General features: G+C 43.6%; 1 protein-coding gene across 5 annotated transcripts in view; it reads left to right on the top strand.

Moving 5' to 3' along the window:
* The window catches only part of als2b (alsin Rho guanine nucleotide exchange factor ALS2 b), a 111,590-nt gene that overhangs the window by 61,731 nt on the left and 23,385 nt on the right, over positions 1–26,474 (top strand). For 2 of the 5 annotated variants that reach the window (XM_048534028.2, XM_048534027.2), the window contains exons 14-22: positions 1,961–1,987; positions 8,944–9,072; positions 11,274–11,344; positions 12,852–12,918; positions 13,754–13,953; positions 15,634–15,699; positions 16,983–17,081; positions 19,000–19,164; positions 24,243–24,356. In XM_048534028.2, the coding sequence (XP_048389985.1) occupies positions 1,961–1,987; positions 8,944–9,072; positions 11,274–11,344; positions 12,852–12,918; positions 13,754–13,953; positions 15,634–15,699; positions 16,983–17,081; positions 19,000–19,164; positions 24,243–24,356 (938 nt within the window). The remainder of the gene's footprint in view (positions 1–1,960; positions 1,988–8,943; positions 9,073–11,273; positions 11,345–12,851; positions 12,919–13,753; positions 13,954–15,633; positions 15,700–16,982; positions 17,082–18,999; positions 19,165–24,242; positions 24,357–26,474) is intronic. The other 3 variants (XM_048534029.2, XM_048534030.2, XM_048534031.2) reach the window with 3 other exon arrangements.

Here is a 26,474-nt window from a genome sequence, read left to right as displayed (position 1 = left end):
TCTATGGTCACCTTGCAGCAGTAATGTCTCTGTGCTCCTGACTATATAATTTTCATCTGTCTGTGCAATTGATTCATCCACATAATCCGCAGAGCATTTTCAGTAAAGGTATGAAGCCTCAGGGCTTTATAACATTACTTGTCACATTGCTGCTGTTTTTCACTGTGGTCTGTTTGATTCTGGCCTTTGATTTCTTTGCCTATCACTTCTCATTTTTCCCTTTCTGTCTTTTGTTCTTATCCTTAATTCCCTTTCCTCTGACTTCTTGGAGGTTCCTATGCCCTGGCTATTTTAGTTTAAAGCCTCCCCAGCCACTCTAGCAAAGATATCCCCCAGGACATGAGTCTCAGTCCTGCCTCACTCTGCTCTAAATTCCCTGATACAGTCATTCAAGCTGTGTTTCACGTAGGATGTGCTTCCTCCCAATTGCTTGTGTGCAAATCAATCTTTAATGCAATACTTGTAAATATTTGCCAAACATGACCTTACATGGAGTTGAAGACAAATTATTGGTCTAGTTTGGAAATTAGCTGAAAGACTATAAAGAGAAAGTGGGAATAATAGGCAAATACTCTAACTGGCAGGAGGCATCCCACAAAGATTTGTGACTAGGCCTCAGCCCCTGTTTGCCAGAATTATTATTCTTTTTGAGGATGAGATAGCCATACACCCAAGTGTACATAGAACTGATAAAATTGTAGCGAGATATTGGTACATTAAATAAATAAAATGTTGGCTCATGATTTCAATATAGGCAAGTGTGGTGTCAATTTTGGCCTGAAAAGTATTCTTGAGATTAGAGTGGTTTCTAAATGGTGAGAAAATAGAAACAGTCAAAGATAAAGGAGAACTGAGGAGTCCAGGAGTGATAATCCCTCAAGCGTCATGAATAAGAACAGAAAATAATCGTAAAGACTAATGCGACGCTAGCCTTTATGTTTAAAGGTATAGAATAACAAGGATTAGAAGTCACGCTGAAGCTACACAAAACTCTGTTCAATTTCTCCCGAGTACTGAGAGTAGCTGTGGGAATTACACCATGAGAAGTGTATTTTGGCCTTGTGACAGCAGCAGATTTACTCAAATAATGTCTCAGTCCAAGGGCTAAATTATGAGGAGGGATCATGCAAGGGTGTATTCCTCAAAACTTAGATAAAATTGAGAGGAGATAATGATAGGGACAGTTTCAGCTTTTAGGCAGTCTCAGACTGGGACTACAGTCTAAAAATTAAAGCCGAACCATTCAGAAGTGAAATTAGGAAACAATTCTACACACATGGGGTGTTAGAAATTTGGAACTCGCTTCTGCAAAGGGTAATGGATGTTGGGCCAGTTGTTGATTTTTAAATCTGAGATTAATGGATAGCTGTTCATAAATACTCTGGGAAATGGGCAAATGTCAAGATATGGACTGCTTACAAATCAGCTATGCTCTTGCTGAATGGCAGAATGGGCTGAAGGAAATAAAACCCTTTAATGCAGTGAGAGAGTACCCACTGTCGGAGCATTCCCAGTATTGGGCCTTGGTCATTTGCACCTTGCCTTGGACTTTAAACATACTATGTTTGTCTCCAGCTTAAATTCAGTGTTTTAGTCAAATGATCTGAAGCATAGACTGTGAAAATTGGACAAGCATCATGTTTGGTTTTTTAATCTGGCGTTTATTTGCCGTATGCAATTGTACTTTAAAGATAAGCTTAACAAACTTGCGCTGGCTCCAGCATCAGGGCACTGTGGCAGAGGATTCTCCCTTTTTACTTGGTACGTGCTGCATTTTCTGGCACAGAGCACCCAGCAGGACAAGCCAGTGTCTTTTCAAACCTTCTACCTGCTGTGAATTGAGCCCAAGCCGTAAAGGCAGATTTTTTGCCCTTGATGTTTTGAGTTTGTTGTTCTGTGTGAAGCATATGTATTTCCTTGTTCAGTAGTGCAAGGGTTAATATGAGTTTAACTTTTTTAGGCTTTTCTGACGAGACATTTTTCCACTGTGAGTATAAATATATATGGAAACATTTCACGTTCGGCCTATGATGAAAGATGTGCTTAATGAGAATGCAGCATCCCCTCTCTAGAATTAGCTTCCTACTAGTACTGATTCCAACCAGATAAGTTAACCTGCGTTCCATTCCCGTCCCTTTTCATCCTTGTGTTTGACAGCTTCTTAATGTTTTGAAGTGTGCTCTGAGGTTGTTTCAGCCTGCTTTTGCTGTGATTTAACATTGAACGCAATGCTTTTGAAGCTGCTTTTAAATAGCTGCCTTCGTGCTGTCTTCCATTTAAGATGTTACTGCATGGAAACAAGGTTATAATGTACCAACAGATGTGATGGTGGGAGAAGGGGCTGAAGCAGTTATTTTGATTTCTGGACTCAGGTCGAGCTCATTTCAGTGTGTTGGGATAAATTCTTCTTTCCCTGTTCAACATAGACTTCTTGGTCAGACTGTTTCTGAAGTACATCAGCATTACCGAGTGTAAGTCAACCCCCGGAAATTGTTCCGTATCAAAACAGGAGGAAAGATAATAACATTCGAGACCTTGAGACTGAGAGTGTTTGACAGGAATTGCTCATGAGACTTCATCGATTACCAGCAATTTTAAGTCCTGTGTAGTGGAGTGCTGATACTGTGCAACAAGCGGAAAAATTTCTGATTCTCTGGTACTGACTTCTCTGGAAGCCTGGGGATTAGCCATGGTTATTTAAATAGGTAGGCAACCTAGAATCTCTCACCAGGTCTAAACATCGCACGCTTGAGAAGTGGCATTTAGAATGGACCTTGGTGTTGAATTGCATGGCTTCTGCAATAGAGGATGGATGTTCAAAAGGCCTGTGGAATGAAGATCACCTGTGGTAGAAGGGCTTTCTTACTTGTCCAAGTTCTTTTCATGACAATTCGTCTTGTACCAGTGACCGATATGTATCTGATTGTAAGCTTTCAGTCAGGGAAAGAAGGAAAGAACTAGAATTACAAACACCCCTGCATGTTTCTACTAATTAATAGTGTCTGTATTTGGCCATTATTATGAAAACCTTTGAATGCAATGAGTTGGGTTACTCCCTGCCATCCCCATTGTGTTCTAATTTGAACCAATGCTCACTATATAAAGGGCTTTTCTCGCTAATATCTATGACTTGCTGTATTCAGAAACTTAATTTTGTTAGGCAGCCACGAATGGCATGGCACTAGCATTCCTCAAGACTGTAATTGTGTGCCACTTGCTCAGAAAGCAGGTAGCCATAAAACTCATCAATTTGCACTTAATTTAAGGATGCAGCAGAACCAGCAGTTAATACTTGATTTGCAGGATACATAAATTCTTTTTAGAAGTTTTTTTGACTTTGTCTATGAAACTTCAGAAGGTCACTTACTCAACAGTGCGTCAGCTGTCTCTGGAGGATTTGGAGCACAGTAAAAGAGCAGCTACTATACCATTATACATCTTTCTTAGCTGAGACGTTAGCCCATTTGAAGGTGTAATCTTCATCTTGAAAGAGCACTCGTTGTTTCTCAACCACTGCCACTCTGCACCTCTCCCATTTTTCTACCCTTCAGCAATTACAAGTTTATCACAATGCTGACCCATGCTGTTCCCCATTTGCCACAGCATAACCACCTCCATCTTAATCGCCCTTGCTCTTCCAAAGAATTTGAGAATGATGAGGGTGCAAAGGAACATTTATGGCCTGTCATATTTACACCTGCTCTCCAAAGAGTAGTACTCCTTATTGCCATTCCCCTGCTTTCTCCCCGTAACCCTGCACATTGTTACTTTTCAGATAATCTAATTCCCTCTTGAATGATTTGGTTGAACTTGCCTCCAGTCCACATTTCAGGCAGTGCGCTCCAAATTCTGACCACTCAGTCTGTGATGAACATGGTTCTCTTTCCGTCACATTGCTGTTGTTTGCTAATTAGTTTATATCTTTGCCCTCTCATTCTTGATCCTTGCACAAGTTGGAACGGTTTATCCCCATGTCCAGACCCCTCACAATTTTGAATACCTCAGTCAAATCTCCTTTCAACCTTCTCCTCTTCAAGAAAAACAATTGCAACTTCTCCCAATTATCCAAATAATTGAAGCTCCTTGTGCCTGTGACCATTTCATGAATCCATTCTGCACTGTCTTCAATTATTTCATATGTTTAATTTCATGCCCAGAGCTGGATGCAGTACTTCTGTTGAAACCAAACCTGTATTTTATGCGAGTTAACATTAGCTTGTTGGTTTTGTACTATCTACCACAATTAATAAAATCTAGGCTTTATTAACTGCACTCTCAAACTGAATCAGAGGTTATTGCCTCATTTCCAGAATCTTTCATGCACTTGCTCCCTCTCTCTGTGATCTCTTGCAGATTTTTGTAGCTATTCACAGGAAATAACACTGCCCTTTCTCCCTCCCTCCTCTTAGCACATCAAATGCCTTTTTATCTGCCTACTTCGCAGTTTGTCTTTCCAAACCCCTCTATTTTAAATTGTGCTCCCATTTCTTTCTCCTCCAGCCCACTGCCAAACTGGCACTTCCTCCCTTTATGGCCCTAGGCCATTGTGCCTCTTCCAAACCCAATATCTAACAGCCCCATATCACACTCTGGAATGTTCTTATATCCGTAATGAAGTGATGTAGCAACACCAGTTACCGTTTGATTCCATGGCAAACTGTGGTCAAGTCCACAAAGATCTATCAGCTGACAGTTCTTTGTACATCAGCTTACCAAAATGTTTAAATTACACGGTGAAGTTTTATATACCTTATTTCCCAGTTGCAGTAATGTTTTCCAATCAGATGCAGAGCTAAATTGCCAGCCAAGTTCTAAGCCCCAGCTGTGGAGCTGAAAGCTTTCTGTGCCATTTGTAACATTTATCTGTCTGCATTTCCTCTTCCAGTTTAGGTAGAGTGAGGTATTGAAACCTTGGGAAGGATAGCATAAGCATCTTTACGTATATGTGAGGGTATATTGTGTCGGTATGTCCACACACTGTCTGTACAAGGCGTGTGCAAGTGAGAGCACATGCACAGTGAATTACCCAGTCAGCATGCAGTTGGTGTCAGTACAGGCATGAATGTTTACATTGGTCAGCTAGATCATAGTTCGCAAAGTCTCAACGTAGGAAGAGTTGTAGTTTATTGAGTGTTGAGTATCCATAGATTTGCTCAGCAGTAGCAAATAAACAGTTAGTTTTCTGTCCCAGTCGTGAACTGGCAAATCACAAGTAGATTAACACATGTAGCGAATTTTCTGTGTTGCTGGTTGTTTTTAACAGGGGAGAATCAGAATTTTATTCCGAATTGACAGAGAAGAGTAAACTGAACGCTACCATTGCCGTTGTGTTCAGAAAATGAGAGTAAAAGGATTTTTGTGAAATCAAAGCATAGGGTTTTTATTTAAACAATGTTTGAGTAAAAGGGTTTCGATTTTTGAACAAATGTGAAGTTTTACCATGTAGTGAATGCTGGACTTGCCATTGATGTTATAATTACACATTTTTGTGAACCTTGCATATGGGTTTCTGATTGCTGAATGCAAAAGTAATTGGATGAAAATAAAAATACTATGAGTTGCTTTCCCCTATCTTGGTAGCTGCATGATAACTGTTGGTCCAGGCACACTGGTTTGGAAACTGATCCTCCCAAGTGCGCAACAGGATGGGAGTCAACTTTTATTGGTAGCAGCTCATTAATATGAAGCAGGAGTAATTCATTGATCCCAGCACCTATCAGGTGGGTGAGTGAAAAGATAAGAGATAAATGTTGCTAAAAACACTTTTGTCTTGCTCTCAGCTAGATGATGTGAGATGCCCATTTTCAAAGGATCACAACTATGAGAGAGGAGGTGCTGAATTGTTGGAAAGGTGACTTTGAAGAATGGTGTGGAGAGAGCAGCGGGGAGCTGTGGGTTCACCACAAACACTTGATGAACAATCCTGAACATACGCACAGACACAGACATGCACCCACCTACCCCAGACATGCATCCACACACCCATCTGGGGACTAGAAGAAGTACTTATGATCGTGCATGCATTTATGTTAAATTGCTAGAGTCCACATTATAGTAGGGTCCTCAGATTGGAAAATAGTCAATGTGACTCTTCTATTCGAGGAAGGAGGGAGATGGAAAGCAAGAAACTGCAGGCCAGTGAGTCTAACATTTGCCATAGGGAAAATGCCAGAGTCAGTTATTAAGGAACTTGTAACAAGGCATGTGCAAAAAAATCTCAGTGCAATCAAAATCATCATGATTTTGAAAAAGACCAGTAATATTGGACTAAGATGGTAGGAACTGCTGATCCTGGAGAGTCTGAGATAACAAGGTGTAGAGCTGGATGTAGAGCTGATCCTTCAGAAAAGAAGGGTCCAGACCCAAAACCCCAGCTTTCCTGCACCTCTGCTGCTTAGCCTGCTGTGTTCATCCAGCTCTACACCTTGTTATCTAATATTGGACTAATTTGAATTCTTTGTGGAAGTAGCATGTCGATCAAGGGTATCTACAGATGTTATTGTGCCTTAGTTACATAGTACAGAAAACCAAGCACTGCTATTTCCAGCATTTCCACAGAGGTTAAAGACTTTAAAAGAATGCAGGATTCTCCAATTTATTTGTATTTTAGACACAGGTTGACAGAAAGCATGAACCAAGTTTCTGTACTTAACATAAAGTGCAATTTGGAATCTAAATAAAGATAAACAACTATCGACATATCCCTTTACCAGTTCAAATTCTAACCCGTTATAAACTCCCATTCTACACACACCCACACCCGAACTTTGTTTCTCACTCTTCCGCCTCCGTGTACTCAAAATTTTTGCCCAAAAACTAGGGTGACTAGCTCACCCTTACAAATGTCTCTGACTTTTTAATTAAAAGTCACAGCTTACAGTGACTGATGAGGGAAAATAGACTGACTGTCTTCAAGCTTAAGATGCTTTTAATGTAGAACAAAAACAGCTCCTTCCATTCCAGAGGTACAATGGCTTTCTCCCCCGCCAAACATTCACGTCCCCAAGCTGTTTGGCTACTTGGGAGTTAATCATAAAGTTATTAGCAGGCAGGAGGCCTTTGTTATCAATAACTGGTCATTAGTCCATTGACCAATCAGTTATTTGCTTCTAGTCAAAGTTATGTTCGTTCATAGCCCTTGGGAACAGGTCACCTGGAACTATGCTTTCCCTAATGCTTGAATAAACAATTGTGTAAACAGCACTTACAATGAGTGTCAAGTAACTTTCTTTTAAGAAATGCAGTAATGCTTTGACAATCTTTGGCTTTTAAAACAGTCCTTTTCCCATTTCGGTGCGCAATTTTAAAAAAAGTTAAAAAGTTATAGTCTTTGCAATGTTGTGTACTTGGATTTTCAGAAGACATTTAGTAAGGTGCCCATGGTCTGGGGACGAATGTGACCAAGGATGGAAAAATGATTAGATAAATAGAGGAAACGTTAGATTTCAATTGGCCATTTTCAGGTTGACAGGATGTGACAGGTGGAGTGCTATTTACAAACTGAATCAATGGCTTGGATGAAGAGACCTCTTTTATGTTCTTGCTAATCGTGATGATGACACAATGGTAAGCTATGAAGAGTCTGTAAAGAAATCCTTATAAGTGAGTGGTCAAATGTTTGGCAAATTATAACATGAGAAAATATGAACTTTTCTACTTTGGCAGGAAGAATGGAAAAGAAGCATATAATTTAAATGGAGAGTGATTACAGAACTGTATAGTACAGAGGGATCTGGGTGTCCAGGTATATGTATCACAAAAGTTGAATCTTTAATTTTAATAATGCGGCAGGTGATTAATAGGGGAAATGGAATGCTGAGGTGTATGTTGTAAAGAGAATGGAAAACAAAAGGTGAGAAGTTTTGCTAGTTGGGTATTAGTCAGACCGCATTGTGAGAACTGTGTACAGTTTTGGGCTCCCTATTAGAAGCATTTCAGAGAAGGTGGTTTCAACAACTGATTCATAGGTTGAAGGGTTTATCTTATGAAAAAAAATTGGGCCTTTATCCATTGGTGTTGAAGGAATGAGAGGTGATCCTATTGAAAAATATAAGATCTTGATGAGTTGATGCTTCCCCTTGTAGGAGAAGCTAGTCTTGGAGGCAATTTAAAAATAAGGGGTTTCCCACTTACGAAAAAGATGAGAAATATTTTTTTGAGAGTCCCAAATCTGTAGAAATCCCTTTCCCAGTGGAGGCAGGGTCTTTAAGTGTTTTCAAGGCAGGGTTAGGTTCTTGACTGACACAGGAGTCAGTGGGTTTCAGGTAGAAACAGTGGAGTTGAGGCTACGATTAGAGTGCGTGATCTTATGAAATGGAGGAGCAGGCTTGACAAGCTACAGGGGCCTACTCTGCTCCCGTTTTGAATGTTAATAGTTTATTTTCAAATATGTACTAATGACAAATTTATAATCCTCAGTTGAGCTTGTAATCTGGCTGTCTTAACGTTTGCTCAAAGTGGAGCAGCCTGTAGTTCCTCACTGTTTCCTGTTTGGCATTGCCTCCATCAAGTAAAGTCTACCTGCCAATCAATCGGCAGCCTTTTTTTCTTGTACTGTATATTGTTGTGACCATTTAAAATTTGGCATTCTTGCATTTGTCCTGATGAGTGTAGGATGAAAAAGGTTTGGCAACACTTTTTTTTTAAGTAGATTCATATTCTGAATTATGAAAAGCTAATCTAGCCAAGACGGAGACGCTGGCTTTCATTTGTTCCTGGTCCTCAGGAGCAAGATGGATTAAAAACACCAAATGATGCTGGGATGGCTTGATGATAGATTGATCCCCATTTACATGGTTCAGTTTGACTGGGAAGTCAGAGGAGACATTGTGTTGAACTGTATTGGTCAGTGATGGTGTTTGTTCTTCTCTGGGGCAGGGCTGAGCTTGCTGCTGGTTCTAACCTTGATTGCGGTAACATCAGGTCTGTTTTCTTTCCACCAAGGATTCACTGAGGAAGCCAGAGCGACGACTCATATGTGAGAGCAGCAACCGGGCACTCACACTGCAACACGCTGGCAGATTCTCCATTAACTGGTTTATCCTCTTCAACGATGCACTAGTTCATGCTCAGGTGAGTCCATGTAGTGGGGCATGGAAGAGGCCAGGTCGGTCATTAACCCCTTTTAGGCTTTAGGGGTTTGTGGCGACAGTTACCGAAAATAAACAGTTAACCATTCATCATAAACTATCTGAAAATCTCTTAAATTTAAGAAGCAACAATTTAGATATAACAATCAGGAAAAAATGTATATGAAGTGTAAGAGATTGAAATGGTGGAGGCAGCAACCTTTTATTCAACTCAAGGATTCCATGGGTCATCTTCCTCCTTTCCTCACTCCCTTTCAATCTGGGAGAGACAGTTGAATGGCAAGTACTGCCCTCTCACACCCTCCATTGATTGTGTTGCCTGATTATTGGGGCTTGCAATCCACGGTGTACCAATCACTTGCCCAATCCTTTCAGCCAGCAAGCACTGGAACGCTACTCATGACTTCAGAGTAGCCGTGGTCCTACTGCACACCTTCATTGGAAGGTTAATTTTCATTCATTTTTTTTGTTTTTTGGGAGAAAGAAAACACTTTTATTTTCCTGAATGCTGCACCCATGATGCCTGATAAAGCTTTGTCAGCTTATGAAACATAGTGGCCTCCATGATATTTAGTGTCACCTACTTTTGTTTATTAGAAATTGTTTATGCTTGGGGAAGGCAAGTATCTGCTACATCACCAGTTACTGAAGATCACATACTACACAGGAAATGCTGGAAAAAATCTGCTTTAAAGGGACCCTGATTTCTGTCAAAGGGGTCAGGTGGGCTTGATATCCATTAAATTCTGTTACTGTGGTTCTGTTTTTTTTAAACTCTGAATGACGATACATTCCTTTTTCTGTTTGTGGCTTCTTGCGATTTCAAACTGAATAATTAATTCCGACCTCCCAGTTTCACTCTACAGGTAGTTCTCCTCAAACGTGACTGTTGCATTCTTGTGTGTCCTCCCACTACAGAAAATCAAGCTATTAAAAAAATTGCATTATAGGGAAGCCGCTATACCTCAATTACAGCAGAAAGTTTGTGTTATCCAAACAGCATCCATTATTCCTCAATCACATTACAGCCAATTTGCATTAATGAAACACGCATTATAGCAGAACTACTGGTCTTGATTAGTTAAAGTACAAAATGTGTGTTCGTATTGAGCTGCAGTAGTCACCATGTTTGGGTTGGCTTTGATGGATATTCTCTCTGGTCATCCTGTAAGGCATCCCAACCACCAACACCGCAAGGGCAATTAGGGATGGACAACAAACACTGGCTTTGCCAGTGACACCCACATCCTGTGAAGGACTATAGAAACCTTTAGCCTTGGTCTCAAAAGGCAAACAAGTGCAGAAACCAATTGATATTTTCATTTTTATTCTGTAAATTCATCCACATTTTGTAAGATATCATAATGATTTTTAAACGAGACATTCACAACCATGCGGGTTGATTTTTTAAAATTTTATTTTGTTGGAATATAAATAATTCATAACATGGTTGTATGCATTTATGATTGCTTGGTTTATATGTATCTTAAATATGCACCTACTACCATAATGAGTTTTCAAATAAATCTCCGTCCAACTATTTCAGCTTGAGCTCGAAGTACTGGCCTTGCCAGTGACATCCATTTCCTGTGAATGAAATTTTTTAAAAAAGAGCACTTAAAGTTGTTTTTTCTTGAATCCGCTGATTGGTACAGTCTCAGTCTCTAAACAATGTCTCTGCACAAACTGATCGATAGAATGCACGTTTCAATCTCCAGCTCAATCAGCAGTTAAAGAATTAACTGCTCTTCAACTCAGTGCCTGCAAAGACAGTTTGGAACCTGTAAGTACACTCAAATTTAAAATATATCTAGATAGATTTTTTTTTTTTACAGAAAGATCCTCCTCTAAAAGTGTCACCTGTGACGCTGTTTGATTCAGTGACCTTGCTGCCAGTTGGGTGAATTAGCTAATTTCCGTTTCAACAGGTAACGTTGCATTCCACCATTGAACGTAAGTGCTGAGTTAGTGATGGATTGGCACTAAGACCAGCTGAATACAGTAAATTAAGCAACCATCCCACAAAGCTTTTCAAATGAAACTATTGCTCTGTTGCCCCATTCCTGGACATGCTCCTGTATTATTCCCTCAACAGCTACTAGCTGTTTTCTGCTATGAGAGTTGAAGATTCCTGTATAACTCGTTAATTGCTAAGTTACTATTTGTCCCGTTTTCTTTCCCCAGTTTTCGACACATCACATATTTCCTCTTGTGACACTTTGGGTAGAGCCTCACATTGAAGAAGGCAGCAACCCGTGAGTATCAGAAGCGAAGTCATCACCACTAGTGGAAGGTCAGTTATAACGCTGACCACTGTGTGGGAGAAGTGCTGTTTTTCTTTCTGATCTCTTGAAGCATTCACCTACCACTTTGAAGCACAGGGCTGAGGGAAGGGTAGACTTTATTTTTATTGTCGGCGCATCTTTCACTTACTCCTGAATCGATCGGGGTTGGAAGGACTGAAATATTTAAAAACCACTTGTTGTACAAAGGGGAAAAAAAAATACAGAATTGGATTCTGAGCCTTTTTTTTAGAAACCTGATGCTAATTCCATGGATGGTCAGCTGGACAAACTGGTAGTGTTGCATTTCATTTGGGAGTTTGGGTTACTGTTGCAACAAACATGCTGTAGTCTGGATCGATGGATAATGATAGTAGGGACTGCAACATGTCACATGCCTGACCAGGAATCTCACTCTTACTGCCTGCCTTTGATATGTGGATGGATTTGCAGGTTGCTGATCAATTTGCTTGGCCACATTACAAACAGACCCTCCCAGGCCATAAAATCTTAATGATTGAGCCACAGCAGCTGGCTCAGAGGTTGAGACTTATCCACTTTGTCACAGGATCTCCTGGCCACACTGTAGGCCCCTCCAGTGCAAAGGAGAGAGAGAGAGAGGAGGCTGACCTAGCCTTTTTGCTTCCGTCAGTGTGGAGCGGGGAAAAAAGAGTGGGGCGGCACGGTGGCTTAGTAGTTAGCACTGCTGCCTCTCAGTGCAAGGGACCCGGGTTCAATTCTACCCTCTGGCCGACTGTCCGTGTGGAGTTTGCGCATTCTCCCCGTGTCTGCTTGGGTTTCCTCCGGGTGCTGTGGCTTCCTGCCACGGTCCAAAGATGTGCAGGCTAGGTGGATTGGCCATGCTAAATTGCCTACAGTGTTCAGGGATGTGTAGATTAGGTGGGTTATAGGGTAATGTGTCTGGGTGGGATGCTCTAAGGGTTGGTGTGAACTTGCTGGGTCAAAGGGCCTGTTTCCATACTGCATGAATTCTATGAAATTCTATCAAGACCAGGAAATTGTGGATTGGCAGATACGAGGTAAAAATTGTACGGATGGAATAGCCGGTGTCACTCAGCCCCACAGTTTTGCACTATTAGTTCAGTAACTGCTTTACGTTCTGTTGATTTGGCAAAACTACTGGTTCTGCTCACCAGTGGTACAGCACTGGGATGTGCTAAAGAGTGAACAGGTGCAGGTGGTCACTCTTGGAATGGCTGCTGATGGTAGCATGTGTGGTACTTAGTTTTCTGCCACTGGTACCTCTGATCATCTTATTTCTGTCTTTGTTTTCCATGCCTGGCCTATCTGCCTGTGCCTTTTTCAGTCCCCCTGTCCCTTCATCTGTTTGTCTCTGCCTCTGTTGTGGTGAGTGGCTCCCATTTCTGCCATTGCTGTCCTCTCTGTGCAGTTGCCACAAACCTACATGTGTGCGTTCTCTCTCTCGCGCGCTCACATTTCTGCTCTCTATCTCCTGCAGGAATTCCTTGAAAATAACCACAGCAGAAGAACAGTTTGTCCTCACTGCGGTCTCGCCTCAGGAGAAGGTAAAGTCAGCGACTGGCAAATGCATTGGGAGCTCCTTGGTGTTCAAGGGGAGGTAGACATTGTAGTCAGGGCCAGGGTGACTTTGGGCAGCAGTTGGATGACTCGGCTTTTTCTGCCCATGATTCTGAGAGTCGGCAATGTCAGCCCTGAGACTACTGTGATAGTCAACCTTAATGTGTATGTGGATCAAAGACCAATGGTGGACAAACCAGCTTTTTGTTCCAAGCACAGAGACCAACTGGGAGGGGAAGAGTGAACTTACTGTAGATTTTGTTTAAAAGGTGCAACCTCAGTTTAAAGCACAAAGTAAGTTTTCGGCCCTTCATTCTGAGGTGGATTTAATGCCAATGTGTTCGTTCAAGAATGATAGCCAAATCTAGTGTCACGGCTGCCCTTCTGTCAAGATCACTGTTCTAAGCACTGCTGAGTCCCCATCGCAGGAGCAGCGCTGCCTCACAACAATAGCGTTTCAATGAGGATGCGACTCCACACACTTGTGGCAGAGTGGAGTAGGGGATCAATATGTCTTGCCTCTTCTCGGGCAGGAGTTATTAAGTAGATGGGCATCACTTATTGATTTGTTATGTTTAAAGCTGAGTGAACTATCATTGAAATAATCCTTTCCTCCAGACAATCTGAGTAATTAGGACATCATCTTTCTTATTGCTACCCAGTAGTTAGTTTGTACAATGCATTTGCAATATCTCTAAATCCCTATCTCTGTTATAGAACTGACCAAGTGATTGTTGGTGTCCTCCAGTCCTGGTAGACAGAGTCTCCTCCAGTCCTGCTGGGTTATGAATTACTGACTGTTTTGCTGTGATCCAATTTCAGACCAAGTGGTTAAGAGCAATTAACCAGGCTGTGGACCAGGCACTGAATGGTGGTCAGGATTACCTGCCCCCTGGACCTGGAAATGCCACCCGAGCAGAACCCCCCATCTCACGTACAGCCAGTTACACCTTCTACAAGGACCCACGATTGAAGGAGGCAACGTACGAAGGTCGCTGGCTGGCTGGAAAACCACACGGCAAGTGAGTGTTTGGCTTATTCACACAGTGAGGGTCGAGCAGGCGCATCCACACAGTTAGAGAGGATGGGGGTCACACACACAGGCACACGTGACTGATTGGCTTTATACACAATACGTTCGCATAACTAATTGGCAGGGATCAGCATTATGCACACATAACCAGTTACCATCACTGAATACTCCACTACCTACATCCTGGGATTTATCATTTATCAGAAATTCAACTGGACTGATCACATAAACACAGTGACTACAAGTGCAGGTCAGAGGCTAGGAATACTGCAGTGAGTAACTCACCCACTGACTCCCCAAAGCCTGTCCATCATCTACGAGGCATAAGTCGGGAGTGTGATGAAATATTCCCCATTTGCCTGGATTGGGTGCAGTTCCAACAACACTGAAGAAGCTTAACAACATCCAGGACAAAGCAGCCCATTTGATTGGCACTAATTCACAAGTATCCTCTCCCTCCACCACCAATGCTTAGTAGCAGCAGCAGTGTGTACTATCTACAAGATGCTCTGCAGAAATTCACCAAAGATCCTCAGACAGCACCTTCCAAACCCACGACCACTTCCATCTAAAAGGACAAGGACGTCAGACATATGGGAACACTACCAACTCCAAGTTCCCCTCCAAGCCACTGACCATCTTGACTTGGAAATGTATTGCTGCTCTTTCACCAATCAAACTCCGGAATTCCCTCCCTAATGGCATTGTGTGTCAACCCATAGCAGGAGGACTGCAGCAGTTCAAGAAGGCAGCTCAACACCACCTTCTCAAGGACAACTAGGGATGGGCAAGAAATGCTAGCCAGCCAGCAACGCCCACATTGCACAAAATGAACAAATAACAAAAAGTTGGCAGGAGTCGGAAGTGCATACGCAGAGTCCTGGACGTGTCAATATTTAATCAGCAGATAAAACCACAAGTCTTGAGTATGGTCACCCCTGTTTCCACAGTAACGACTCCTCCTTCAACAGTGGTGAAATCTCAGGGGTGCCAATGATGTATCTCTCCAAGCTCCATGTGTCCAAGAGTAATGCTGATGCTGCAAGCCACAGTCCAGCAGGCCCCGGCAGAAACTCTATGTGAGGAAATCACGTTTGTGGTGCTTCCTAAACTTGGAATACCCTCCCAATTTCTTCAGAGTTACTCTTGTCAATTGACAAGGAGCAGGAAGGTGAAAGTGCTAATGAGCTTGATGCTCAGAAAGATTCAGCAACTCTGAGAAAAGGAGGTTAACTAGTGGTTGAGGACCAGGAACTGACTGGCTGATTAATTCTTAGAAATCAAATCTAGGCCAATGGGGAAATGCGGGGCAAGTCTGATGTGTTCCTGGGGTATAGGGGCAAGAGGGTATTTTTTTGGGGTAGAGAGAGGGTTTGAGAGGGGTATAGAGAAGGGATATAGAGTGAGGAGGACAATGTGATTTGGCATGAGGGATTGACAGATGTGGGTAAAATGAGACTGAGAGATGTGGGTGAGTGCACATAGACCTGCAGAGAAATGTACAAAGATCTGACCACGTTGGGTCTGATAATGGAGTATGGGGTAGCTGGAGAATAGCAGTTTGTTGGATGAGGGGTAGGATTTGTAACATCTGCTGTTGTGAAGATGGTGGGTCTCGTACTTTTGACTTGATTCTCAGTATCTTCTGATCTTTGTCTCCCAATCTTAGAGGCGTGCTGCAGTGGCCCGATGGAAGAATGTACACTGGTGACTTCAGAAACGGTTTAGAAGATGGGTAAGTTTCAAAAGTCAAAATAGAAATCTCTGATCTAAGTACAACTGAGATAGTTGACTTCCCTTGAGATGATTAGTATGGCTCTGAGATGGTAAGAGCTGGAGCAGCTTTTGCTGACTATCTAGCGCCTCCTGTGGGATGCGTGTACCCTTGTCGATGATGGTTGAGAGCAGACTTAGCTGTTCTGCAGTCAAATATCCTGTCAGCTCTTCATTTGTCCATGACAAACAGCCAAACAGTTAACAGTTCCAATCAGTGACAGCATGTTCCAGTGCCTCAGGCCCATAACCCAGGTTGAGACCTGAATCCAGTCCTGAGGGAGCACCGCACTGCAGGAGGAGCCATCTTTGGATAAAACCTTAAACTGTAAGTCCAACACCTAAGGGAGATAGGAAAGGTCCCGTGCTGAAATTTTAAGAGCAGCAAGGGACCTTCCTCAATATCCTGGCTGACAACAATCTGTTGAGCAATACAACTGGAAGAGATTACCTGGTTCTTCTCATTGCTATCTGTTGAACCTTGCTTTGGTTAGATTGACTGCTGTGTTGCCTACATTGTATCTGTGATAATACTTTAGCCTACATTGTATCTGTGATAATACTTTATTGGCCAGGAAGAGCTTTGGAAGTCTCCCTGGATGTGAAAGGCACTATAGAAATTCAAGTTCTACTTCCTTTTGCTTTGGTTGAGGGAACAAGAGGGGCTGAAACCATACAAACTCATTCTAAATGTCTTCGAGAAGACAGCAATATCCAACTGGATGGTGCAATTCAGGATATCTTGTTTCACAGGTAATGTGGACTTGCTCAGAGTGACGACTGCCACTGGGCAGTGATACTGTATTACAAAGGGCCTTGTCTTCCCTTGAACATAAGAAATAAGAGCAAAGGAGGCCATGCAGCCCCTCGGGCCTGCTCCAGCATTCAGTAAGATTGTGACTGAAATGATTCATATTTCACCTTCACTCTTCTGTCTGTTCCCCATTAACCTTGTACTTCAGGCAAAATGTTTTGGATATGTCTTAAATATAAGCAGATACGATTGCCCATGTATATTGTAAAACACCATTTAAGCAGACATTAAATACCACGAAAGCAGAACTTAACCACAGAAGAAAGAGGACATTGTTACTTTTCTGTCATGAGTCACCCTTTTGAATGGAACAGTTTTTAATCTGTGTTCTGAATACTTTATTGAGTTGTGGTTTGTCTTCTTTGGAGGACAATTTCCTTGCAATGAATATGTACATGGGGGCTCTTAAAGATTTTAATTGTCCTTCATAGGTATGGCGAGTACATCATACCCAATAAAGCTCTGAAGAAGAATGATCACTATCAGGGCCACTGGAGAGAAGGCAGGATGCACGGCCATGGAATTTACAAGTACGGTCAGGTCTCGCTTCAGTTATCTGTTGGCGTTGGTGTCTGGTTTGCTAATTTTTGAGAAGGTGTTTAGGTCCTGATGTGATCTGTATGTTGCCTTCGTGAGGCCCTGTACTCCTGATTAATGTCCATTTAGCTGATTTCATGGTAGGATCAGTCTGATGGCCAGCTGTTTGTGAATCTGTATAGTCTTGGTTAGATATGCTCTGCCCGTGCCGCTGCTGCCACCGCTCCTCCCAAAACCAGCTCCAGTAGTACTTTGACTGGTAGTGGATGTACAGTAGCATCTCACCCCCATCACTACCACTGGCCAGAGTTTGTGGGCAGGTTTGACCGAAATACCATCATCGAACTTAACAACTTTTAAAATTCACAGAAGAAGAACTAACTGATTATTTGAATTTGAAGGGTGGCTGTGGTGTGTTTGGGTGTACATCTCTCAGGAAGTGGGCTTAGAGCCAGAATGGATTCCGTCATCAAACAAATGTTGGTGGAGATGAGCAATCCATTCTGGAGTCTGGGTGATACTGACAGTTTTTCTTGAAAGGGCAAACACATCAGCATTTATTGTCCACTCCCAAGAGCATCAGGAATCACCTGCATTGGCGACTCCTTTCCTGAAAAGATTTTTAACAATTCCATCCTCTTGAAATTGAATTCACCCGGTTGTAATGGTATTATGTGGTAAGATTAGACAGGTCAGTTCCCCATGACTCCCAGCTCACTGAAGGACGGAAGCTGCATGAATGACTTAATGCCTCTTCACCCTGCTGGTTACAGCCCTCCTGGAACTGGGATTAAGTCACATAACGTAAACTGGATTTGGATTCTCACTGACTCAGGAGATGGAGGTGTGACCTAACCAAGGTAATAAAGGGATTTAATGGAGTACATGTGAAGAAACTATTTCCTCTCATTGGAGAACCCAGAACAGAATTTGAATTCTACGATTATAATTTTCCAATTCATAACTTTTAGGAAGCAATTTCTCACATGTAGAATATGTGAAATTTGGAACTGTCTTCCCCAAAGGCTGTTGATGCTGGGTTTATTGAGACTTTAAGACTTAAGTTTGATCATTTTAATGGATATCCAAGAACATAGAACAAAGGATGGTAAATGGAGTTGAGGCAAATATCAGTCATGATCTAATTGAGGGACAGAATAAAATTGAGGGGCTGAATAGCCTCCTTCTGTTTTTGTATTCCTGAGTTGGACTTGCATTTATATCGCACTTTTCACTGGCTGGTAGTTATGAAGAACGTTTGAGATGTAACCACTGTTGTAGTGTGAGAATCACAACAGCTAAGGTCCTCACAGCAAGCTCCTACAACTGGCAGTGTCATCATGGTCAGGCAATCCGTTGTCTTGATGTTGTTTTAAAAGAAAATAAATATTGATTAGTATACTGAGGATAACTCCCCACATCATCATCAAATAGTGGCAGGTTGGAGCTTTTACATAAATCCCCATCCACCTCTTAGATTAAGCATCTCATTCAAAAGACAGCGCCTCAGGTGGTGCAGCTGTCCCTCAGTATTGCATTGGAGTGTCCATCTTGATTTTTGTACTGAAGCTCCAGCATGTGACTGGAACCCGGAACCAAGAATCTGAGGTGAAAGTGATGATAACTGAGCCACAAAGAAGTATATTTCCTCCTCTGGTCAGCTTGGTATGCTTGTGTTGTCACTGGATGCATGAAAAGTATGAATGACATACTTTATTATAAACTTTAAAAATGTCAGAGCTGCAAACCAATGGTTTGGTGTTCGTTAACTAAATGCTGTAATAAACATGTATACCCCATGAAAAGTACAACAGGGGCCTAAAGGGGCGATTTTCTGATTAGTTGGCTGCATGTTATGTGATACAATGAGATTGACTAACCTTCTCCCTTTCTGTCTCCCCTCTTCCATAGATATGCCACAGGAGAGGTGTATGAAGGCTGTTTCCAAGACAACATGCGCCATGGTCACGGCTTACTCCGCAGTGGCAAATTGACGTCGTCCTCCCCCAGTATGTTCATTGGGCAGTGGGCACAGGACAAAAAAATGGGCTATGGTGTGTTTGATGATATCACGAGGTAATGCAATGTTATTTTCAATGTAAGTGTCTTCTGTAAGACTCTAATGTGACATGATAGTGTGTTTCTAGACTTCCGTGTTTGTGGTTCACTTGTCATGTTCTAAGGTATGTAATTGGAGTTCTGAGCTGTAACATTTTCTCTGTTGTGAAGTGTTGTTTGAAGCTAAAGGATTTGCAGCCCCTTCGCATTAAAGATTCAACTGGCTGCAGTGCTAGTAAGTCTGAGTTGTATTTGGTCACGTATCTAGTGGCAGCAAATATAATCTAAAGCATGGACCATATAGTGACCTGAAACCAAGTATGAAGAATCTTGCTTCATAGTATACATCAGTCCTTCTGGGTCTAGTAGAGAATGTTAAATTTATGGTCATAAAGTGTGAAGCTGAATGAACACAGCAGGTCAAGCAGCATCTCAGGAGCACAAAAGCTGACGTTTCGGGCCTAGACCCTTCATCAGAGAGGGGGATGGGGTGAGGGTTCTGGAATAAATAGGGAGAGAGGGGGAGGCGGACCGAAGATGGAGAGAAAAGAAGACAGGTGGGGAGGTAGGGAGGGGATAGGTCAGTCCAGGGAAGACGGACAGGTCAAGGAGGTGGGATGAGGTTAGTAGGTAGGAAATGGAGGTGCAGCCCAAACCCCACCTCTTCCTCCGGTACATTGATGACTGTATCGGCGCCGCCTGTTGCTCCCCAGAGGAACTCGAACAGTTCATCCACTTCACCAACACCTTCCACCCCAACCTTCAGTTCACCTGGGCCATCTCCAACACATCCCTCACCTTCCTGGACCTCTCAGTCTCCATCTCAGGCAACCAGCTTGTAACTGATGTCCATTTCAAGCCCACCGACTCCCACAGCTACCTAGAATACACCTCCTCCCACCCACCTTCCTGCAAAAATTCCATCCCCTATTCCCAATTCCTCCGCCGCATCTGCTCCCACGATGAGGCATTCCACTCCCGCACATCCCAGATGTCCAAGTTCTTCAAGGACCGCAACTTTCTCCCCACAGTGGTCGAGAACGCCCTTGACCGCGTGTCCTGCATTTCCCGCAACACATCCCTCACACCCCGCCCCCGCCACAACCGCCCCAAGAGGATCCCCCTCGTTCTCACACACCACCCCACCAACCTCCGGATACAACGCATCATCCTCCGACACTTCCACCATCTACAATCCGACCCCACCACCCAAGACATTTTTCCATCCCCACCTTTGTCTGCTTTCTGGAGAGACCACTCTCTCCATGACTTCCTTGCTCGCTCCACACTGCCCTCCAACCCCACCACACCCGGCACCTTCCCCTGCAACCGCAGGAAATGTTACACTTGCCCCCACACCTCCTCTCTCACCCCTATCCCAGGCCCCAAGATGACTTCCAACATTAAGCAGAGATTCACCTGCACATCTGCCAATGTGGTATACTGTATCCATTGTACCCGGTGTGACTTACTCTACATTGGGGAAACCAAGCGGAGGCTTGGGGACCGCTTTGCAGAACACCTCCGCTCGGTTCGCAATAAACAACTGCACCTCCCAGTCGCGAACCATTTCAACTCCCCCTCCCATTCTTTCGATGACATGTCCATCATGGGCTTCCTGCAGTACCACAATGATGCCACCCGAAGGTTGCAGGACCGGCAACTCATATTCCGCTTGGGAACCCTGCAGCCCAATGGTATCAATGTGGACTTCACCAGCTTCAAAATCTCCCCTTCCCCCACCGCTTCCCAAAACCAGCCCAGCTCGTCCCCTCCCCCCACTGCATCCCAAAACCAGCCCAGCCTGTCTCTGCCTCCCTAATCCGTTCTTCCTCTCACCCATCCCTTCCTCCCACCCCAATCCGCACCTCCATTTCCTACCTACTAACCTCATCCCACCTCCTTGACCCGTCCGTCTTCCCTGGACTGACCTATCCCCTCCCATACTCTCCTCTCCACTTATCTTCTTTTCTCTCCATCTTCGGTCCGCCTCCCTCTCTGTCCCTATTTATTCCAGAACCCTCACCCCATCCCCCTCTCTGATGAAGGGTCTAAGCCTGAAACGTCAGCTTTTGTGCTCCTGAGATGCTGCTTGGCCTGCTGTGTTCATTCAGCTTCACACTTTATTATCTTGGATTCTCCAGCATCTGCAGTTCCCATTATCAGTGATTAAATTTATGGTGTTGAGATGAGGCATCCATAAGGATGGGGCTGATGGGTAAATAGGACTTGGATCAGGTTAGGATAATGACAGCAGATTTTTGGATGAAATGAAGCTATGGAAGTTTGCCAGTAGACGTTTGCATTTCTTGAGTCTGGAGGTGACGAGCAAAGATGAGGTCTTCATTAGCAGATGGATTTTAAGAGAAGTGATATAATGAAAGCATGTGTGGTGTAATCATGACGGAGTGTAAAATCCTATAAAAACAACATGGTAATGAACAGATAATCTGATTTGGTGATGACAGCAGGAAAGATAAATATTGCTCGATACTCAGAATTTATGGTTCCGTTGGATCATTTACACCAAGTTAAAGGGGCAGACAAGGCCTCAAATTAACGCATCAACTGAAAAACAGTGGGCATATTTTTTAGAGGTCGTGGCCACTGTGCTGTTCACTGGCTGGAAAGCTGGTGGTAACTCCATTGCTGTCACTTCTGGGGCCCAGTCGGATCAACTCCCACATAGGAACCCTGCCAGCTGCAACTTCCTAGTAAAGGAGCTGCCACTCAGTCAGAGGCAGGCAGCTTTCCAGTGGAAGTGGTGGCCTCTGGCACTGCTACTGTCAGGCCCTGGTGAAGGATAATTATAGGAGTCCCTGGACCAAGGTAACCAGGATGGGATTGTCACTAGGGAGCAGTCAGGGAGGCGCCACTGAGGGGTGGGATTTCTTGGGGATGGAATGAAGGGAGTTGATGCTAGTGTCATTGTCAAGGATGGGATTTGACTTTCCATGAGTCACTGAGTGTAGATGAGACTGGTTTTTGATTAGTACGGAGAAGAAAGCAGGAAAATGGGGTTGAGAAACATATCAGCCATGATCAAATGGTAGAGTAGACCTGATGGCCTGAATGGCCTAATTCTACTCCTATGTCTTAAGGGTCTGTCCAGTTGGACACTCACTCTCCTAATTATATCACAGACGTACACACCAGGATAAAAGACCAGCAGAGGTTGGATGAGGTCTTTCAGGACTTCAGTTGACCTTTGTGCAGGGAAACTGTCCTTAACCCTTCCTGTCTTGGTTTGAATTGGAGTGGGGTGTCAAGAAGAGAGTGTCACAAAGGTGACTGTTTCTCCACTTCCTGTTACATTTTAGTACATGCACATGTACTTGCCTGCTCTGGAATACATGTGACTCCAGATCCATAGCTATGTGGTTGACTGTTAACTGCTCCCTGGGTAATTAGGGTTGGGCAATAAATGCTGTCTAGCCAGCAATGCCCTCATCCCTTGAATAAATTAGAAAAATGCCTCTTGACGATGCAGCACTTCCTCAGCACTCTACTGAAGAATCAAATACGAATGTGTAGTCAATTCTTGGAAGCAGGACTTGAATCCTTAATACTCTGAGTCTGACATGAGAGTGTAACTGATACAAGACTTAGAGACTCTCTGTGATCAGACATGATGAACGTCCTGCACTTGGAATCTGTTATTTTCTATATTTATTCTGTGTACTTTTGGAAGATGTCTTTGGACCTGTAATCTGCCTTAAGTCTCCGAGCTGGAGAAACCTCATCGGTTTCAGCAAGTTTGAAAAGCTTTAGAGTGTGCAGAGGTGCTTGCACCTGGAAGATTCTCTGTGTCTAGTGGCACATGAGGCAGACAAAGCATGCAGTGGAGTGGGACTTGAAACTGAAGCTCCTGATTAAAGGCCAGAGGCTGCCTACCGCCCCACAAGACCACTGACTGGTGCAGCCATTCACTATGTGAGGAATGCACTGGCCTAAACACTGGCAAGGAATGAGACACTGAAGAAGCTTATGAATTGGTTTTGTTGAATCCATTCCTTCAACAAATCACCCCACTGCAGCCTCCACTCTGGGTGCTCAGACTGGTGAACAACTGCAGCAAGAAGCCTCACGAGGTGAGCGTTCAAATCCATTGGTACTTCCGATTTCCGCTCGCCCCCATTCATCAGCCTTAAAGTTATTCGTCAAAGCGTACAGCCAATTGTATAACCAGACTGACTATTGCTTCCTAGTCCACATTGATCCGCCATAAATATCAGGGCAGATCTGCATCATTCTGTAAATTTACATATATCCTTTTGACCTTCATTCTTTGGTAAGCCTGATTTGTATCCAACTCCTCCTCTCCTAAACTTCAACCCTTGCAGTTGTGCTGGCTGTTGACCCAGCAGTCAGCCTCACTCTCACCCTGTCACTTGATTCATCTCGTAATCATGTTGTGCTTATGGTCATCCTTTTCTTTATCTGCTCCTTGTTTCACTCCCCACTATGCTCCCTTTGACTAGCTTGGCTGTTATATTCCCACCTGTCCCTTTCACTTCCTGCCCTTGCCCCTTCTATAATTCTAGCATCTGCTTCCATATGGAATTCTCTAAGTTTTGGCAGCAAAGTTCTTCTCTTAAGGACATTAGTGAATCTGATAGAATTTTTACGGCAAATGAAGGTAGCTTCGTTGTTACCATTAAGAAGATTAGCTTTCAATTCTAGATCTGTTGATGATTGATTGCATTTAAGTTTTACCAGGCATCCTGGTGGGATTTGAACCTGAGCTCCGAACATTACCAGGGACTGCTTGATTACTAGTCCAGTTATGTTGCCCCTATCACTATATCACCGTGTCCCTCTGTCATTATGGGCCCTGCTTCATCACCTGTAGATAGATTTTGGGCTCACCCACGGTGCTTATCAAAGTGGGATAGTTTTACTATGTTCATGTGAGCACGTCACTGGGGAGGAGCACAGGGTGAAGAAGAGAGGTTTCCAGGCAGCTGATGCCTGTGGGTCTGGTCCCCAGAGGGGACATGACACTTGAATGAGGAAAGCGGGAGTTGAGCAAAATCCACTCCTGGTGTTTTTGTTTCCTCTCCATTTTATTTCTGACTGTTCTTGTCCCCTTGCAGGACGCCCGCCGTCAAACGTCCTCCCCCTGCCAGGAGGGTGGGATGGTCCTGGCCGTGGACGTCCCAGGCGCCATCATCAGCACACCTCACTGACCAACCAGCTGGAGGCACAGGGTGAGCCCAGGCACCATCCATTTTTACCCTTTTCCTTCTCCTCCCTCCGTCCCATGCATGGACCACCTCACCTTTGCATGGCACCTTGTCCAAGAGCCTGACCTAGCTAAAGAGTAACGAAACCTGCCCTGCAGTGTGGCCCACAAGATGGAGTACACGCAGCAATTGTGACTATCTACTGGCTCAATGGGCCACACAGTCTACTCTTGCTCCTCACTTGCACGTTCCAAACTTGCTGCAGGGGAACAAATTATTCAGTTTAACCTACTGGCATTGAGATACATGTGTGAGTTGCATCAAATTGGCAGGTATTCAAGAACTCGATGTTCCCAGAAAATTCAACAAATTCCTACATCCTGCCTGCAGCCTGCCCTGGCTACTGTTTTGCTAGAGTGGCCATTGTACTTGTCATGAGCTGTGGTGGCAAATGTGAACTGATCATTCAATTTAATGTGCCATCACAGCCTGGATTGATAGGTTAGCATCGGTCGCTAGTTTACCCGTCTCTTTACATGAGGGCACAATGCCATCTTGATGTCCTGCTCATGACATCTTTTGAGAGCTGCTTACTTGTTGGAGATCCTGGGACCTTCCTTTTCTGGCCAGCCTAGTTTGTCTGCCTGCAGAGCCTTTGAGTATGGTTGTTTAACTTGTGTGTTTGCTCTGTTGGGAACTTTTGGGCTCATTAGTGACATCTCACACTGACAATTGTTGTTTCCTGTCTGATAATGCAGCAGGGAATGGTATGTGTTGTCTAAACATCCCAAAGTCCATTCACATGGATCAGTAAACAAGTTGAAAAGTTTCTGCAGCTAAGCAACAAGTACCTGTAATTCTTTTCCCTGAATACGTTCTGGTGGTTATTCTGGATTATTGTATTCAAATATTCAGCAGCCAGTAGGAAGGTCTGGTCTCCATTAACCCGTCCCTTGATTCACCTTGCCATATGTGGAACATAGCAACTAGTTGGGTTTAATTATTACTGTTCCCTGATATCAGGACTATTGGGCTTTAACTTGTAGGGCCTCAGGGGAGCAGGCCATTCTCTCGCCCACCACTCTGGAATTTTAATTTGTCTGGTTTTGGAGCCTTATCAATTGATGTATGCCAATTGGGATCCTGACCCCCACAACTCCTATGTGAGCCATGACTGAGTGAGTCATGACACTGTCACCCAGCCAGTAAAGCCAAGAGGAGCACATAGGGGTTCTCCTGCCATAGCTTCCCATCTCCTCGGTTTAGGATTGTTGTAATATCCCAGTCCCAGACTTCTCTCATTGCTGAATGTGCCACTCTACTCTGCCCAGTTTTCTTCCTACATCCCAATGAGTCAGCACCTTGATCAGCAAAAGGTATTGTTTTGTGTTTGATAAGGGCCTAGCAGTTTATTTTAACAGCTAATACCCCGGAGGCAGATCTGATCTTTCTGTTGTGCCTGTGGATATTGTTGGAATCCCTAAGAACACACAGGGAAAGCAGGCTCAGCTTGAACCAGGGATATTGTAGGATGTATCTGCTGGATTCTGGACGTGATCTTCGTGAAAAGATGATACAGCAAATTAACAAAATGCCCTGTTGTACATGAATAACTCCTGCCTTATCTCTGCCCAACAATCGCCTCGAACCTCTCATGGTTCCTTGGCTACTCTGGGACAGATAAGAAATGTGTCTGTCACAGTGGCCTCTCATCCTGTCCAGTGCAGTGAAGTTTTTGAGACTTTCCAGAGAAAAGTAGAAATTCTTTCATTTCTATAATGCCTTTCACATCCAAAGAGCATCCTGTATTATACAGCTTAGGAATTATTTTTGAAATCATTTGATAGCCCAGAATTTGACATTTCTGAAAGAGTATTGCCGATGTCTTTCATCTTGAACTCGTCAGGACTGACACAAGAATACAAAATTCTAAACATTTGCAACCATTTATATAACAGAAGAGAAGCATGCTGATAAGTTGCATACTGATTTTGATTGGCCAACATGTTGCCATGAGAAAGGAACTGTGCTCTCCCCCCCCCCCCCCCCCCCCAGCTGCGATTCTCAGATAATTCAGAAAATGTGCAGAGCTTCAACAGAACAGGTTCCTGCATCAAAGCACATCACTTCTTGCAAGTGTAA

This window comes from Stegostoma tigrinum, chromosome 7 (assembly GCF_030684315.1).
Source record: "Stegostoma tigrinum isolate sSteTig4 chromosome 7, sSteTig4.hap1, whole genome shotgun sequence".
Lineage (NCBI taxonomy): Eukaryota > Metazoa > Chordata > Chondrichthyes > Orectolobiformes > Stegostomatidae > Stegostoma > Stegostoma tigrinum.
Note: the sequence above shows the minus strand (reverse complement) of the source record. Positions and strands in the feature narration are given on the sequence as shown.